Source organism: Strix uralensis, chromosome 2, assembly GCF_047716275.1.
Source record: "Strix uralensis isolate ZFMK-TIS-50842 chromosome 2, bStrUra1, whole genome shotgun sequence".
Lineage (NCBI taxonomy): Eukaryota > Metazoa > Chordata > Aves > Strigiformes > Strigidae > Strix > Strix uralensis.
In genome coordinates this window covers 20951639-20967753 of record NC_133973.1, presented here as the reverse complement: position 1 = coordinate 20967753, position 16115 = coordinate 20951639, and the positions used below count along the sequence as shown (strand labels likewise).

At 37.3% G+C, this 16115-nt stretch overlaps 1 protein-coding gene across 5 annotated transcripts in view; it reads left to right on the top strand.

Annotated features, from left to right (window-relative positions):
- The window catches only part of CADM2 (cell adhesion molecule 2), a 691822-nt gene that overhangs the window by 635579 nt on the left and 40128 nt on the right, over positions 1-16115 (top strand). For 4 of the 5 annotated variants that reach the window (XR_012627403.1, XM_074857862.1, XM_074857852.1 and 1 more), the window contains one exon: positions 4505-4624. The exons of the other annotated variant lie outside the window; for it this stretch is intronic. Coding sequence is in view for 3 of the 4 variants with exons in the window: in XM_074857862.1 (XP_074713963.1) it covers positions 4505-4624 (120 nt within the window). In the remaining variant the exon portion in view is untranslated. The remainder of the gene's footprint in view (positions 1-4504; positions 4625-16115) is intronic. 5 annotated transcript variants of the gene reach the window in all.

Sequence of the window (16115 nt, the reverse complement as noted above, 5' to 3'; positions counted from 1 at the left end):
TCAATTCAAGAAAGAAGGAGAGGCAAACAGGAAATTTTGATCAGGCAGGGCTTGACAGTGTTTTGAGTTGATCTTGTACAACACTATTCTGCCACTCATGAACAGACTACATCTGTGCCTCTGCTAAAGAGCAGCCTCCAGACCAAGCCAGGCGTTGCATGCTCCTCCTTTTCCACTGTCCACTCGCAATCAGTGATCAGATTACCTGCTGTCGGCCTTCACCTTGCCAGTGGTTGTGTAGCTTGATGGCACGCTAATAGACAGTAGTGGCCATGGAGAATGCCTTTCTAAAACCTTCCCCATACTTTTCTCTGCATCCACTGAAGTGTGACATTACATCAGGTCCTCACTGAAAAGAGAGTTCTTGGCTGAGCATTTGTTGCTCAGCTCAAACCCCCCTGTGCCACTAGAGAGAGGTTAGGAGCCTGTCTCTTTCATTGAAAATCCAGTTCAGGTCTTACCTGTATAACCTGCGGCAACATACGTGACAAAGAGTTGGGACTGGAGTCAGTAACTCCCCTTGGTATAAAGACTAAACCTCTTTTCTATTTCCAACAACATCTAGGAAAACAATTAGTTCCCTGTGAATTGTTTGTATTTCAGAAGTAGCAAGGTGGTGAAATGAATACCGACTTAAATACATTATTGAATTTTTGACTGAATATCTGTCAACAAACATTCATTTTAAGAGTAAGGTTTCAAAATTAATGGTGACAATTATTGCTTGACTAGATCTTTGACCATGGCTTTTCTATCTTCTTTGGTTCTCCATCTGCAAAATATAGCTATTTTCTGCTTCACAGGAGGCTAAGGATTAATACTTTAGTATTATTGAAATAGCAATCCGGTGCATTGATTTGGGTATGGCTACTTGAATTAAAAAGTTCCACTCTACAAGATCTCTTGGTCATAATGATCCTCAGTATTTGGTGGTATGAGAGTCATAAACAAAAATTTGATTTCAGCTGAACATTGTGTACAACTAGATTGAGAAATTGCAAGGCCAGAAAATGGAATTGAGTTTCATTCCAACACAGGTTTCTTGGGCAGAAATCTGCAAATCCATGCTGTCAAGATCCTTCTTGACAGAGAGCTCTAGAGGACAATCTACATAGTCCCTTTGATAGTGTGTTTCTGAGCAGCAGCCAACAGGGAGCTCTGGATAACATAATGTGTGCCTCACCAGTGGTGTAAGATAGGTGTGCTCTGCAGTAAAAACTATGAACAAAAAGTCCTACAGGACTAGAAACAGGTCAAACTGTAATTCCCTTTTCTGGCATGCAAATGAAACAGCACACCCTCGTTAAAACACAGGGATTTGTATGCCTTAAACAGAAGCCTGTGCTGTTAAGTTTATACTTGTAGTCTGTCTGATTTTGGGAACTACCAAACCTGCCTACGTCCTACACCTACAATACCTGATGAGAGAATGAGGGGCACTGCATGTTAGTTCTCTTTTTTTCTGAAGTGCATAGTCTGCACTCTTTATGCAAAAGGCATTTTCAAGGCAAAGGCAAGTAAAATTTTCATGAGAATCCATAAATCTTCTTGGAAGAACTGATAAGGAGCCTTTCTGTCAGACTCAGTAGGACAGAGGGGCCCTGTACACATAAGTCTTTTGAATGTAGGGCTTGGGTGATTTTCAGAATTCTCATCAATGACTGGATTTGGGCTGTCCAAAATCAGGTTTAAGGATGGTGTATGGTCCAAGAGCTCCAGAATGTGTTGTCTGGAGAGCCGCGAGCTATTCTGTTGCTTTACACATATGTTCCTGTTGTACACTTTCATGTCATTAAAGAAGCAATTCTACTGGGCAGAGCCTTGCATCTAAGCAGGTATGAACAAGGCATTTCTAGAGTCCAGAACAGATTTAGATTTCATTGTTTGGGCAATGCAGTGTGCTTCAGGCTGCTGATTCTGGTTGCAATCCTGTACTGTAGTCTTTGAGAGCGAGTAATTGTAATGCTGTGAGCAAAGCAGACCAACTGCAGTCATTTGCATGGTGAATTTCTCCTTACTCTGCTAAGAAAGAAACAAAGCCAATGCTATTGCTTGTATTTATGTTTTGAGAACATATGTTTTTCTTTGAGGCTTTCTGACAAGCTGCCATTTTCATGTTTGGCATCAGAGTTTGTGACTTTGATCAGGAAACTAATTTCTGCACAAGTTTTCATTATTCTTCATCTGATCAGAAAAAAAAAATAATCTATCACATCCGTATTAAAACACTGATATAGCCTAGTTCTTGTTAACTAGTCTGTTTCCTAGGTAGCCTTTCTTTTAAAACAAGAAATCCTGTTGGAAATACTTCAATCAGAAGAGAAACCAGAGAGCAATGAACTTCTAAATTCACCAGTCACTCATTTAAGCTATTATGTGGTAAAATAGGTAGACAGTGTGTTCACAAAATGGAAAGCGCTGTCATAAAGCCATAACTGTATTTGCCAGTTGCTGTTAACTTGCCATTGCCTAGTCCTAAGTAAACGGCATATTTAAGAAAGATAATTAATGGAACTGTAAGTCCCACTAATTAGGTTTTACGTACAAGACTGATTTGTAAAGCTTTCCTAATAAACAGGGCTTTGCTCTCCTTATGAAGTAGGTGGTGTTTTTTCTGTTTGATTTCATTTTTAGCAGATACTTATCAGGGAAGGAGTTTCCCTTTATGAGAAGCAATTGCATAGATCAGTACATGTGACATGTATCTTTTTAACATGTTAATTTACTTCTAATTCTTGTTATACTCAGTTCTGTTTAATTATTGTGATACTCACACTCCAGGTAATGTTACCATTTTTCCTTGTGATTAATGTGGCTACACTGTGGGGGTTTTTAAAAGCCTGTTCTAATTTTTCTGTTTTAGGAATATTTTGTACTGAGAAACAGATTAAGTATCAGTGTACAACAGATGAAAGAGGGGTTTCATGCCATTTTCTGATGGCTTCGAAAGTGGAAAATTCCACAAATATAGATTCCAGAGAGAATAGTGCTGGTGTTTATCAAAACCAGAGGAATACAGAAAGTTGTAGGTGACTCATAGATGTAAACTGACAAGGAGACTTTTAAAGTGGCAAAATAATCTGTCATCCAGTATGAAAATAAGGTAAGCATGCTAATTTGAAGTCTTAAGAGAGTAATTATGCAATGCTGAACATGACCCTGTGTCTGAAATGTGTTCTGTAGGGCCCCATACTGTAAAGCTCTGAGCTACTTCAGCTTCCATTGATTTGAGTCAGAATTGATGGTACTTGGAGACCAATTGCATTTCTTTCCACAGCAAGGGAAGACAGATCGTGGGTCAGATTTCTACTCTTTTATTGCACTGAATAGCACCCTTCAGAAGTATTTTCACTGAAATCAGTGTGGAATGGGTTACTCACCATCAACTCCTGAGAAACTAGTCCTTTCTTTTTAAACCTGTGGTATAAATAATCTGGAAAATGTCAGATGCTTTTTATGTCCTCATGGAAGTGCTTTTCCCTAGTTCTCTTCGGGGCTTTTGTTTATTTGTTCTTTAAAACCTGCAATCACTTTATAAGCAAAGTGATACTGGTCTTTATTGCTTTTAGCAGTGTAATCAAAGTATTTTCTATCTGTACATCTGGTTATGTTATGTTCTGCTCTGTACTGGACCATTTTGCAACAGACAGTGTTAGTTCCTCTGCAATGAAGCAGTGGCACACCTAAGCCTGACATACCAGCATTTATTTGATCAAAAGCTGAAGGGTTTTGTAAGGCGCTGTCATCAGGGCTATGCATTTTTCCTGACTTGTATACACAGGTTTTTTAATAGTAATATTGTTAGTATTTCTGGTTTTTACTTCTAAGCTGTTTTAGAGAAATACTGATGTGTGTATTAACAATAAATTTTGAGTGTTAAAGATGACTGAAAGATGACTGTGCCTGCTAATTAGGTTAAAGATTTTGAAATACACTCTGCTCTGGATCTTAGCAGACAACTGTGTCTTAAACAAATGTGTGGGAAGAAGAAAAGCAATCCGGAAAAAGCAGCTTTTATAGTTAGTAGCATTTTCTCCCCTTTTCCTTCCATTGAGTCTGTCTGAAAGTGGGTGTTTTAACATACAGCCATTTCTCGTTAACACGTGTGTGTTTATTTTAGCATGATGGTGTTGTTTTTTTTCATCTCCCACTCTGACACAGCATGTTTCATCTGTATATGGTTTCTACTATATGAGACATTTAATATGGCTCAGTGAAGAAATGGATTCTTGTCACTTAAACAGTCACTCTCCACATCTTTGGAAACTTGGTCATTTTAACAGTGTTTTAAATTCCATATGCTTGAAGATTGACTATAAAAATTGAGAGTGATATAATGTCAAGAATTTATAGGTACTCTGTTGTACCGGTAATAATTTATGTTAATCATGTTTTAATTTAGTCATTTTTCGACATACTTGTATTTACAAATTAAACCACAATTATGGTTCTCCTTTGTTTGCATGATATGATTTTATTTTATATTTTTTTTTCCACTCACCAGATGTTTTCAACACTTTGCTTCCCACTACTGTCATCCCCTCCCTTACCACTGCAACAGTCACAACCACTGTAGCCTTAACAACCAGCACAACCACATCGGCAACAGCCATCAGCACCAGAGGTACAGTATGCTTCTTTGTTATGGCCTGAAAACCACCTTATAAATAGGAATTAAAGGTTTGATTTTTAAGAAGGGTAGAAATTGCTAAAGAGAGGGTTCAAACACTTTAGTTCAAGATATATATTTAACAGAATAATCCACAGGATGGTACATGCTTAAGAAAGATTTCATGTGACCTTGAATATTTTCATTGCTCTAGCAGTGTGTATGTGAACTTTGACAGGATGCTTAAATTATTTGTATACATTTGCATTTAATTTTTTTAAGGTTAGTAAATTAACTTTAATGTAAAACATAAGCAAGCTATTTTTAGATAAACATGACCTTTTAAGACTGGTTATTTTGGGTGCTAATTTTTAAAACAAGATAGGTGTCTCGGCATCGGAATTACTGTTGATGCAATCTTGCTTGATAACAAAGAGGCATCGCATTACATCACCCTTGCTAGTCTTTTACAGTTTAAGGTGTTCCTAACTTAGGGGTGTCTTTATCTTACCAGAACTAGAGTTAATGAGCTGAAATTTCTGTCTCCCCTTCCCGTGCCCCATCCATAACAGACAATGGGGTTTTGTCTGTTATAGCTTTTTTAATGTCTCTAGTAATGCTTTGCTTTGTTATGAGCAAAATATGAAGCTTAATTTTACTGTTGTGTTCAGTGACTGATCAGATACCTATTCAGTAGCGAAGATGTGTGTCTAAGGTTTCACAGATTATCATCTTCTGGGTAGCTAGTAATATCTCACAGTGAGTGAAATGGCAGAAGGTCCCTATGTGGTCTGTTGAAGGCTTTCATTGTGCAAGGAGGAAATATTTACTTACCACACTGCAAGTATTCACATGATGAGGTATAATTATCTCAAGAAAGTTAAGACAGAGTTATGAAATATTTTTTTTTTCTGGAAGCATTGTTACGAGTTGGTTGCAGTGACCTGCCTAACTTGCAAAAATAAGCTGAGCTAAATGCGCGTCCATTCTATAAAGATTGTGATAGTATCAGATCACCCAACCAAGGGCATTGGTATTTTAATATTGTGGCCTTGATGTAATAAATTATTTCAAACCTGAAATTACATTTTTAAGCTTTAATGTTACTGATAGTGTGAAAAAAATATCGTTGTTCTAGTGAAAAAGAGAGTGCTTTAGTAGTCCTTTCCTTCTAGAAAAAAAGGACAGGTCATGGAAAGCAACCCAGTGTTCATGGGTCTGAGTGGTTGCAAGAGGAACATTTCCTGAAAAGGAACAGAATGATGGGAATAATCATGTCTTTGTGAAAGAGTGTTTTGAGTCAAGCAGCAGAAACTTCCCAGCTTTCTGAGGGCTTGGATACTGGAAGGACGAAGAGCTTGGTGTGCCATGTTGGTGCTTGCTGTCCTTAATGAATTGTTTTCTTCTTCCTGTTATGTGGTCATAACTAAAATATGTCTCTGTTGTGACTGTGTATTTAGTGTACCGCTGTTATTTAGGCATTGTGTTACCTCGTAAGTGTGGTTTAGGAGGTCATTTTCCTTTACTCTGAAGTGTTCATTTCCACCATTTGTGTGCCCAGCATCAAGAGAAAGATCTGTAAAAGGAGAGGCCTCTTCTAAGCTTCAGCTCTAACATCTATGAGAATGCATGCAATTTGATGCTACAGTAACAGAGATACTGCTTTAAGAGAAAGTAAAAGAAGGAAATCCGGGTGAAGGTGATCAATCACTAAAACATGAGTACTCGCTTTTCCCAGAAAAAAAGAAGTGAGTGCAGCAAAATGGCTGAGAAGATGAGACTACTTCAACCTCAGGGAACTGGTAGATATGGTCTCTTCGGCAGATAATCTAAGAGACGAAGGAGTGTGGGAAGACTGTTTCTTGAAAAATGACAGTCTATCCCAATGCAGAGGAAAAATGGGACACATGTAATAGACTAATGAAATTGTCTATCTAACAATCTAAGAAACCAAGAACCACAAAAATGTGAAAACAAGAGATTACTATAAGCATAAGACATAGAGTATATCAGTGTGGAAGAAACAGGAAACCAGGCATAAAATCAGAAGCAACCAGATGCAAAAGTAATTGCAACTAGCAAGGTGTGATAAGTTTAACAAAACAAAAGGGCTTAGAAATACGATATATGAAAAACAAAAATAAAGAAATGTAGTGATCCTATTCATGAATGATTAGAACAAGGCTGAAGTAGTTGCTGTTTTATCCAGCAATGGATGACAACTAATAGGGGTGTCACACTGAAAGATGACCACAAATAGAGACAGATCAAAGAACAAGGAGAGGAAGTTTAAAGATACACTCTGGGAGGAAGCTGAAGGCACCATTTTGTTCAGTTTTGCTTTAAAAAAGGAAAAGTCATCATGGCTCTGATGAAGAATTATTTTCCAATTTCAATGCAGAAAATGAATCCACTGAATTAGTGGCAAAGGCATTTCGTGGAGAAACTCTAAATGCATAGGAGGCAGTGATGCAGTGTAGCTATTGAGGTTTTACGACTTCCTTCATCCTTGCTTTCTTTAAAAATGCTTGATGCCCATGGCAGAGACAAATGGACAAGAGGCTCTCCTCAGCTCTCTTCCTCTCTTACCTTTGTTGGACCCATAAACAAATAATGTTCACAAGCTTACAGTGAATGTTGTGAAGGCAGAGTTCTGCCATCCTGAAATACTAGACTGAATCTTATCTAGATTGTCAGAGCACCTACACACCAGAGGTGCAAACGTCATAAGAGCCATTTTGGAGAGGATCAAATTTTCAGTAGTATGTTTCTGGCTGCGCAAAAAGTACCATATAAACATACTATCCTTTGACACTTCTGCTCCTTATTTCAATAAGATTTTTGATATGAAGGAGTATATAAGGACATAAAGCTGAGAAGCTATTCATGTATTTTCAACCTTCAAAACAACTTTTTTTTTGTTGTGTTTTGGCTTCCGGGTACATTGGAAGCAACATTTCTCTTTATCTTACTTTATCAGATCTTGTTTGATCATGCCTTAAAGAAACAGAAGTTTGCCCCAGATCATAGTGTAGTACATAGCAATTAATAACATCTTTGAACTGGATTTCCAATAGCTGACATCATAGTCTTGCTGGATGGATTTCACTAATCCTATTCTAAAATTATGACTTGATACTTGTGAATCACCTCAGGAAGATTTTACAAGACAATCCGCTATTATGCACAACTTCTACATAGTCCACCTTGAGGATATGTTACTCCACATCCAGTCACAGGAGATGTCTTTACAGGAGTATGATATAGGATATAAAGAACTCAGAGAGTCTGTAAATTTAAGACATTTTATATAATGATTGTACCTCATCATTACCAAAAGCTTGAATTAATGGGAAAAAAAATTCTCCAAACCATCATCAGTTAATTCTGGAACTGTGTGACCCATCTCTGTCTTAATTTGCGTGGCATTTAGTAAATATAAAAAAAAAAGTTACTGATCATGTTGGATGACAGCATGATAATTCATAAACATCGTGATTAGTCAAACTTTTCACTTTCTCAGACAATCGTATGCTTGCTTTTCTGCTCAGTCCTTCAGGAATTAATTATTCTTTTACTGGTACATTACCTACTAACTCAAAAAATCTAAACACAATTTGATGCCAGTGGAGAGTATTGCCCTTTATATATTTGTCAAGGCTATCTTAAAGCCTAATAACCATGATGAGGTAAGTATGACAAAATGAGAATAAAATGTATGAGAAGAAGCAATTCTAGAGGACTATGGAAAGAATAATTATACACTGTATGAGTAGTTTCCTTTCTATCAGATTTATGTAATGTTATTTGTGAAATCTGAGCATGAATCCATGCTAGTGTTCCCTTTTGTGACTGGGAAGAGGCAGGAGAGGATTGTGGATTTTTCCCCAGTAGTGAAACAAAGGATGACTCCCTTGGAGAAATTCTTTATTAGCATAAAGCTAATTTAGATGATTCTGTGCCAATCCTTCAAAGTCCTGTAGGTGGAGAGGGAGCATGATTAACAGTCTAGGAGAAGCCACCTCAAGTCAGAACAGCTCTGCATTTCTGGATTCACAGAGGAGAAAAGCTTGTGCACACAAATGTACATAAAACCCTCCCACAGGCTGGCATTATGTTAATCTTGCACACACACACTGAGATTTTTTACATTTAAATCCTTTTTCTGCCAAGAAAAAAAAAAGTTCAAAGAGGTTATAAAACTTGGTAATTTTGACTTGTTATTGAAGATTGAAATCTTCCCTGCCCCCCCCCCCCCCCCCCGATAGGTACAAAATTAACATTGCAAGAACATCCCAAACTCAAAAGATAGATCCATTCAGTTCAATTGCACATATCAGGGTGATTCAGTCTCAGCTGACTCACTTGTATAATGACTGCCAGAATGTTCAAAGCTTTATATAGCAACGCCTAAAAACATCTCCAAAAGTCATTGCATACAGCAAAGATATGATGCTGCTCCCAGGCAGCTGCACTATGCAGTTCAAGAGTTTATTTAATAGTCTGGGTGACCACAAAGACAATGAATATACACGTATATATATGAACGAAATCCCTGCTTTATTATAATCCACTTTGCTTTTATTGGTTTTGCGTCCAGTATAAAAGAAAGATTTCTTAAAGGAGATCTGTGGAGCTAAATTTAGAAGAATAGTTTACAGTGGATTGAGGAAGCATTTCAAGATGTGATCATTTTGAAAACCATTATGAATTTAATTTAAGTGTGAATATTTCTATTTAATATCATAGATTTCAACCACCTTAGCTAAAAAATGACATTCCTTTCTTTTCTCCCATTTTTACCTTGGAGTCTATATGAGGGAAAAAAAGAAAAAAAAAAAAAAAAAGAAAAGAATACCTGTTTCATTATAAGCAGTTTAAATGCAGAAACTACTTGGACAGTACCTGTAGTCGTCAGGTTTTTTTGTATCAAAATGTTAAGCATTACCAGTTCTTTCCTTGTGATTGTATTCTTCTTTCACAATATCAGATTAATATAACTTGACACTTGCAGATATTGACAGAGAAAGAAACAACAAAGCAAGGAAAAGGTACAGGATATGTGAGGGACAAAGGAAATGAGGGTAGACGTATCTTAAATATAGTTGTGTATGCTTACTTGCATTCAACTCATAATAAAAAAATGATTCTAGGCTAATGTTAAAAGCAGTTTTGTATGACAGCATGCTAAAAGATAGTTGTTTTATAGCTGTAGCAGTAACATAAAATCCAATTTGTGTCTGGTTTTACTCAAACCAGGTAAGAAAATTACAACTTTCCAGTTTTTATTTCTTCTTTCTCATCTTCTCTTCTCTTACAATAATATCCTACTGGCTTATACAACTTCTAGATTTCCCAGGAGGCCAAACAATTTGAGGTTCAAACCACCAGTTCTTTAGATTATTTTTTTTCACCAGACATTCAAGTAAGCCTTCAGCACCCATCTTGCAAGAAATGCCATCCCTTGATTTTAAAATTACTTCTTTCATTACCTTTATTTTTCATACTGCTTGTTTGCCAGCCGTTTAGAAGGTGTGCTAATAAATCATGGTAAACCTAAGGTAGACCATGATGAAATCCCAAACCTATTTTACATGCCTCTTTCCCTAAGTCTTGAAACCTCCAGGGCTGTGTCTGGTCAGAGCTATCTGTTACCCAGGTGAAACATCCGCAAGCTACAGCTGAGTAGTAGCTGGGAAAGCTTCCTTAGGCAGCATCTGCAACCTGCTGATAGAGAGACCAGGAACAGAGAGCACCTTTCCATTCTTTGGCACATGTATGGACTAAATAGGGGAGACCTGGAAGAGAAATGGTGCCCAGTTTCCCAAGGTCCACTCCTAGCCAACAGGTACAGAGGGGAGATGCAGGATTGTAACACTGCCCCCTTTTCCATGTGTTCTCTTCTACCAAGGGTTTCAACACTGGAAGAAACAGTCCACAGCTCTGCTTGTGTACAGCCTCAGCTCATCAGCAGGCACATGGCTCCTTGGGCCATACTCTAGGCTGCTGTGCAGCCAGGCAGACAAACCCAAATCAGAGATCATGTGTATCCAGAGAGCAGAGAGCAAGATGGCAAGATTTGAGAGTTGTTCTTTTTGGATCAAACAGTTGAATTTTTTGTATCAAAATATACTGTTGTGGTGAGATTCAAATGTGATGTTTATGAAAAGATAAGGAAATTAGAACACAGAGTTAAAAAAATTATTAGGCAGTTCTGTGCTCCTCTCTTCTCCTGTGGTACTTGCAGGATGCACAAGAACTATGCCATGCACAGGGGAACTCAGAATACTTTTGTCTAACATAAGCAAGGAAGGTGAATTGTTATTAGTTCTATCTGTTTCTTTGTAGATCTCTCAGTGTTTCTTCTGACTTCTTCAGAATATACAGCTCATTTGGTTTCACTTGCTGCGTAAGTTGCATGACTCACTGATTTCTAGATTTTCTGGAAAGACAGAAAAACAAAAGGATTAAAACAGACACACACAAAAAGCCTGTATAGTGTTGATGGTTAAGTCTATTTTGTCAGCTTGTTCTCAATAAATTATTCTTCTAATGTGTACCTACCTAATGCTCATGTGTCTGTGCCTTCTCTGGCTTCTCATGTGTTGAACAGGACTTGGACTTTCTAAAGTTCTACAAGTGTATTTTCAAGAGGCTTAGTAGTCCACAGTGCCAATTTTAGGGGAGACAGAGTATTTGTTCCCTTCCCTAAGCTACATTTAATTAGGGTTTTATCCCACTAGACAGGCTTGGTGGTACAGTTAATGCTGCGAATTCTCAAAGCTCACAAAATTAAGATCAACAGCGGAGATTGTAGCATCTGTTATAACCTAAAGAACTCTTTGGTTTTTAGGTCTGATAGACACCCAGCCATGAAAAGACTTCTTATTAATATAATGAAAGTGGCTTTTGAGAATATTAGTGCAGTGGATCATGTACACAAATTTGATAGAAGCAAAAAAAAAAAAAAAATTATGAGACCTCAGGTGTTCCTCTTATGCTTTAGCCTTATGGTATAAGGTATCTCCCTGTAGCAACCAACCAAAAAAAACTGCAAACAAAAAAAACCACAAAACAAACCCAAACTCAAGCAGTTTCTTACTTTACTGGCTAGATTCGTACAGATTTCTAAGTAAGTCTGGAGAGAATCAGAATCATGACAAACAGTACATGCTCACATGCATGGTGATCTTAGACCAAAAGTATGCTAGCTCCAAACAAGAGGCAGTACAAACATAGTACGAAAATAATCTATATTTTCTAAAATTAAGGCTAGAAATTTTGGATATTGTTGTATCCAAAGAAGATATCTTCCTGTGGCTCAGAGGAAATAGTGCAACAGAGCAGTAAGTAGCATCAGATTGCTGTTATGAAGGAAAGTATTTTTTCATGCAGTGTGAAACTAAATGTGAAACTGCATTATCACTACATGATACAAAAATGGAAATATCCTGATGTTTATATTATGAGCAGAACAAAATTAAAACCAAATGTTTGTGTGGAATTCCTAGTTCTCAAATACTTTTAAAAGATGCTTTATAGTTGTAATATCAATCCAACAGTAATCGTCAAGTCAACGTGCACAGCACTGAAGCAGTCTAGCCACAAACAGAAATTCTGGCAACATGACCCGCATCATGCTAGTTACCTCAGTTGCCGTGAAATGTACTTGGGCTTTGCAATTTTTCTTTTACGAGCTAAAGCAAAGAAATACGCAATTTAGAAACTGCAGTTTTCTCTGCCTATTATGATGTAAGATAAAGACTGTCGTCATTATTATATGTTATTTGGTCATATTATTCATGAAATGAGGCTGTTGCATTCTGGAACAAATAAAGATAGATTTCATACTCTGAATAGTTTGCCATGTAAATGAACATAATAAACGAGAGAGAGATTACAACACAGGCATGCTGAATAAATGAAAGGAAATATCATAATATCATATATTAAGAACCTGCTCTTTGTGTCTGGAACAAATATTTCTAGTGCTAACAAATCCATCCGGATGTCAGCTTGCAGTAATGAAGTATGCAACTTAAAAAGTACACAATGATTTCCAGTCTTGATGGATTATCACTTAACCCAAAATGCAGTACTGTACAGATAAGTATCACAATTGGTTGATGGTCTGATAAAGATTCCATTATATAGCTGAGCTCCAGAGAGGCTTCAGCAATGCATCAGGAATTCAAACATTCCTAACCTGAGCTCTGATCACACTGTGGTTTTTTTCTACTGCATATGAATTATGCAGTCTAACAGTCTCTATTGTAAACCAGCAGTATGATAGGTTTTCCAAATTAAGAGTCCTTTCTGCTGGAAGCATGCTTACTGCCTGAAAAGAAAGCCCTTTGCTCTGAATTCATCCTGAGACTTTCCCTCAGGGGTCACAGATCGTAGGGCCTTAGCACTCCTTCTGCCCAGCCTCCATGTGGAACTAGCAAGAAAAAACAGGCCTTTCAAAAAAGTACATGGGAAGGACTGAAGTTATCAGTATCACCACCTCTATGTAAAGCATAACATCAAAGTCAATGTCTACTGAAGACTGTAACCATACTGACCATTTTCATCTGACCTCTAGTTGAGTGCTGACCTCAGTCATAACTTTTCCTACATTTTATTAATGTGTAGTTATTTTCAACATTCAGATGTAAACAAGACATGAAAGCTATATTATTCATACTGACTTCATACTCCGGTCATGCTTAATAATCTTGTGACTTTCAAAATAATAAAAAAAAGTTCTAGATATTCATACCTGCTGCTTTAAAAGCCAGAATTCCACTGATTTCAAAGAGACTTTGGGGATCAAGTATTTACAGTTCTATAAGCAGTTTGGCTTGCAAATTGCTTAAATGAGTTTATCCCATCTAGCTGTCAGGTATTTTTGAGGTTTGGATGAATCTGGATTTTCCAGTCCAAAGAGAGAACAGTCTGGTTTTAGTGTACTATCAGTGTTGCCTGCAGTGCCCCATAAACTTGAGAATGACCTGCAGATATGTGAAGAATTTCCTCTACAGGAAAACAGGCTATAATATCCTTTCTTCTATGTAATATCTTATGTATACATAAGCTCATTAATTTTCAGTGGCACTATATGTAGTTTAGTATGTTATTCATAGATAAAATCTGTGATCTGCTAAGTCCAGAGGGACCCACTGGGTCAGTTAGCCAAAATTCTTGTATAGATTTCACTCTCATAGATTTATAATGAGGAACAGAAACCTTTATTTTATTAAACAGCATCCACCACAACATACGTAGACTTAATTTAGGACCTAAGGAACTGGAGAATCCACGATTTCCTTTGGTGTTTCTCTTCGTCAGTTAACTATCCTCATTGTTACAAACTTGAGCCTTGTTTCTCAGTTAAATTACTCTGAGGTTAACAACCATACATTGGTTCTTGTTAAACCTTTCTCCAGTAAAAAGGCTTCTCATTTAATGTCTATTTTCTTCTCAAAAGTGAATGTTTATTGTAAAGAAGACTCTGTAAATATGCTTCAAAATTTATTGTTGGACTTCACTTGAAAGAATTGAATGTATGGTCTTTAGGATCTTATTTAGACTTCTGGTTGATTTGGTTTGTTTTAAAGGCGTTGTCAAGTGTATCTTCAATGATGAGTTTGAAGGGAAATATAATGCATTTCTTATAACAAGAAGAAAGATTAGGCAAATAGTTTCTGTTGAGTATGCTTCATTGTTGCTGTATTTATATCAAGTCACAAGGCTAACATTTTATTTAGAGAGATATTTTTGTTATTTAAAGGCAGTACCAGTGAAAACCAAGATTTTTTTTTTTTTTCTGATGTTACGCATAAGGCAGATTTTGGCAAGTTCTGTGCTGTCAGGATACTGATGAAGTGCTTAACCGTTAAAAGCAAAAGTATATAACTAAGTATCATTACAGTTAACAACAAGGACAACTAAAGCAACTGTTCCAATGCCATGTGGGATGTTAAAAAAGACTGAAAAGGTGCCAACAAGGTCTAAAAATGAGTAAATGAAAGAAAAAGAGAGAAAAATGCTTAGTTTCAAATTTATTGCTAACACCTTTAATAAAAAATGCACGTCTTTCTCACTAACCAGCGAACTAAAGTCATCAACTGTGCCTTTGAAGCTGAAAAGATTACTCTCTCTGCCCTTGGTTTCTGTGACACTCCACTTGAAACACAGTTAATAACTTACAGTGTGAGCCTCACAAAATACAGAATTGATACTAATTATATTAAGTTTTTTGGATGAAAGATGACCTTGGTAAAACTCGAAACTACAGCATTCCCCAGAACAATAAAATAAAAGCAAAATCTTCAAAGAGTGACTTTGGAGATGATTTAATCTGACCTATTAATTTTTGCATGTGAGGTTGTTCAGATGGTGAATACAGAAAAAGGGTGTTTTAAGGTAATATTTAAGCATTCTTCAGAGCATTGAAATCAATTGCCTAGCCATCCCCCTTTTTTGCTGCATTAGTGATTTGGGGCATCTGTTCTATGTTGACTTTGGCCATGACCGTGCCATGGACAAAACTGAGTGCTGTGGTGCTTGGAGAGGCTGGCTTGTGTGTGCGCTTCATGGGAGTAGCTCCTTCAGGAGCTGACAGAAGCATCAGTACAGCTTAGCACTTGGCCTGGGTCTCCTCTCAAACCCATCTGGGGGCCCTGTATGGGCTGTCCTGGTTTATGTGGGTTATTTTCAATGCACGGTGTACACAATGGTGAACAGGCTGAGTAACAGCATGACAAAGATGTGTTTCTAGGGCAGAAATCTGAGCATGTGCCTTGCACATGCAGCGCACCATGCCAAAATGCTGAAGGTTCAGGGCCTGCTGTGGCAGTGGTGCGTCTCAGCTGCACTGTGCTTCCGACAGTAGGGTTAAAATGTGTTTCCATGTTACAGCTAGTAAAGGGAGAGAGAGACTAGAAATGCAAAGAGAGCAATGCTTTAAAACTCTTAACCAAAAATCTTTAAAGAATAATATTTTGCTGCACTGTGGCCATTGGGTACAGAAAAGCAGAGCCAACAAAGCTGAAGTGAAAAAAGGTGAAAAGATTCAAACACCAATGTTTTAAAAGATTAGCTTAAAACACACTTTAGAGGAAAGAAGCGAAAGAGAAGTCTGGTTTGAAGTGTACTGGATCGTAAATGGCTGTACCTAATCACAGCTGAGTTAGTTTTTTTCATTGTAAAAATTGAGAAAGAGAGAGAATTACAAACTCATCTACTCTCGGAAATACAGGGTGGAAAACCTTATTCGATAACGCTTGACTCACTGTTTGGCTGAGTATAAAAGACTGAACAGGAAAGCACAAATGGAAGTGGCTGAAAAAATGAAATTCAGAACCAACACAAGGAAGTACTTTTCACTCAAAGAGAAATACAATTTTTCAATAGCCTACTGAGCCAAGTTTGGAATTGGAGGCACTGGGGTCATTAAAGAAGGGAGATACTATTCTGGAGGAACTGTGTTAACCAAGATGACTTGCAATGGGCTGAAGGGCCT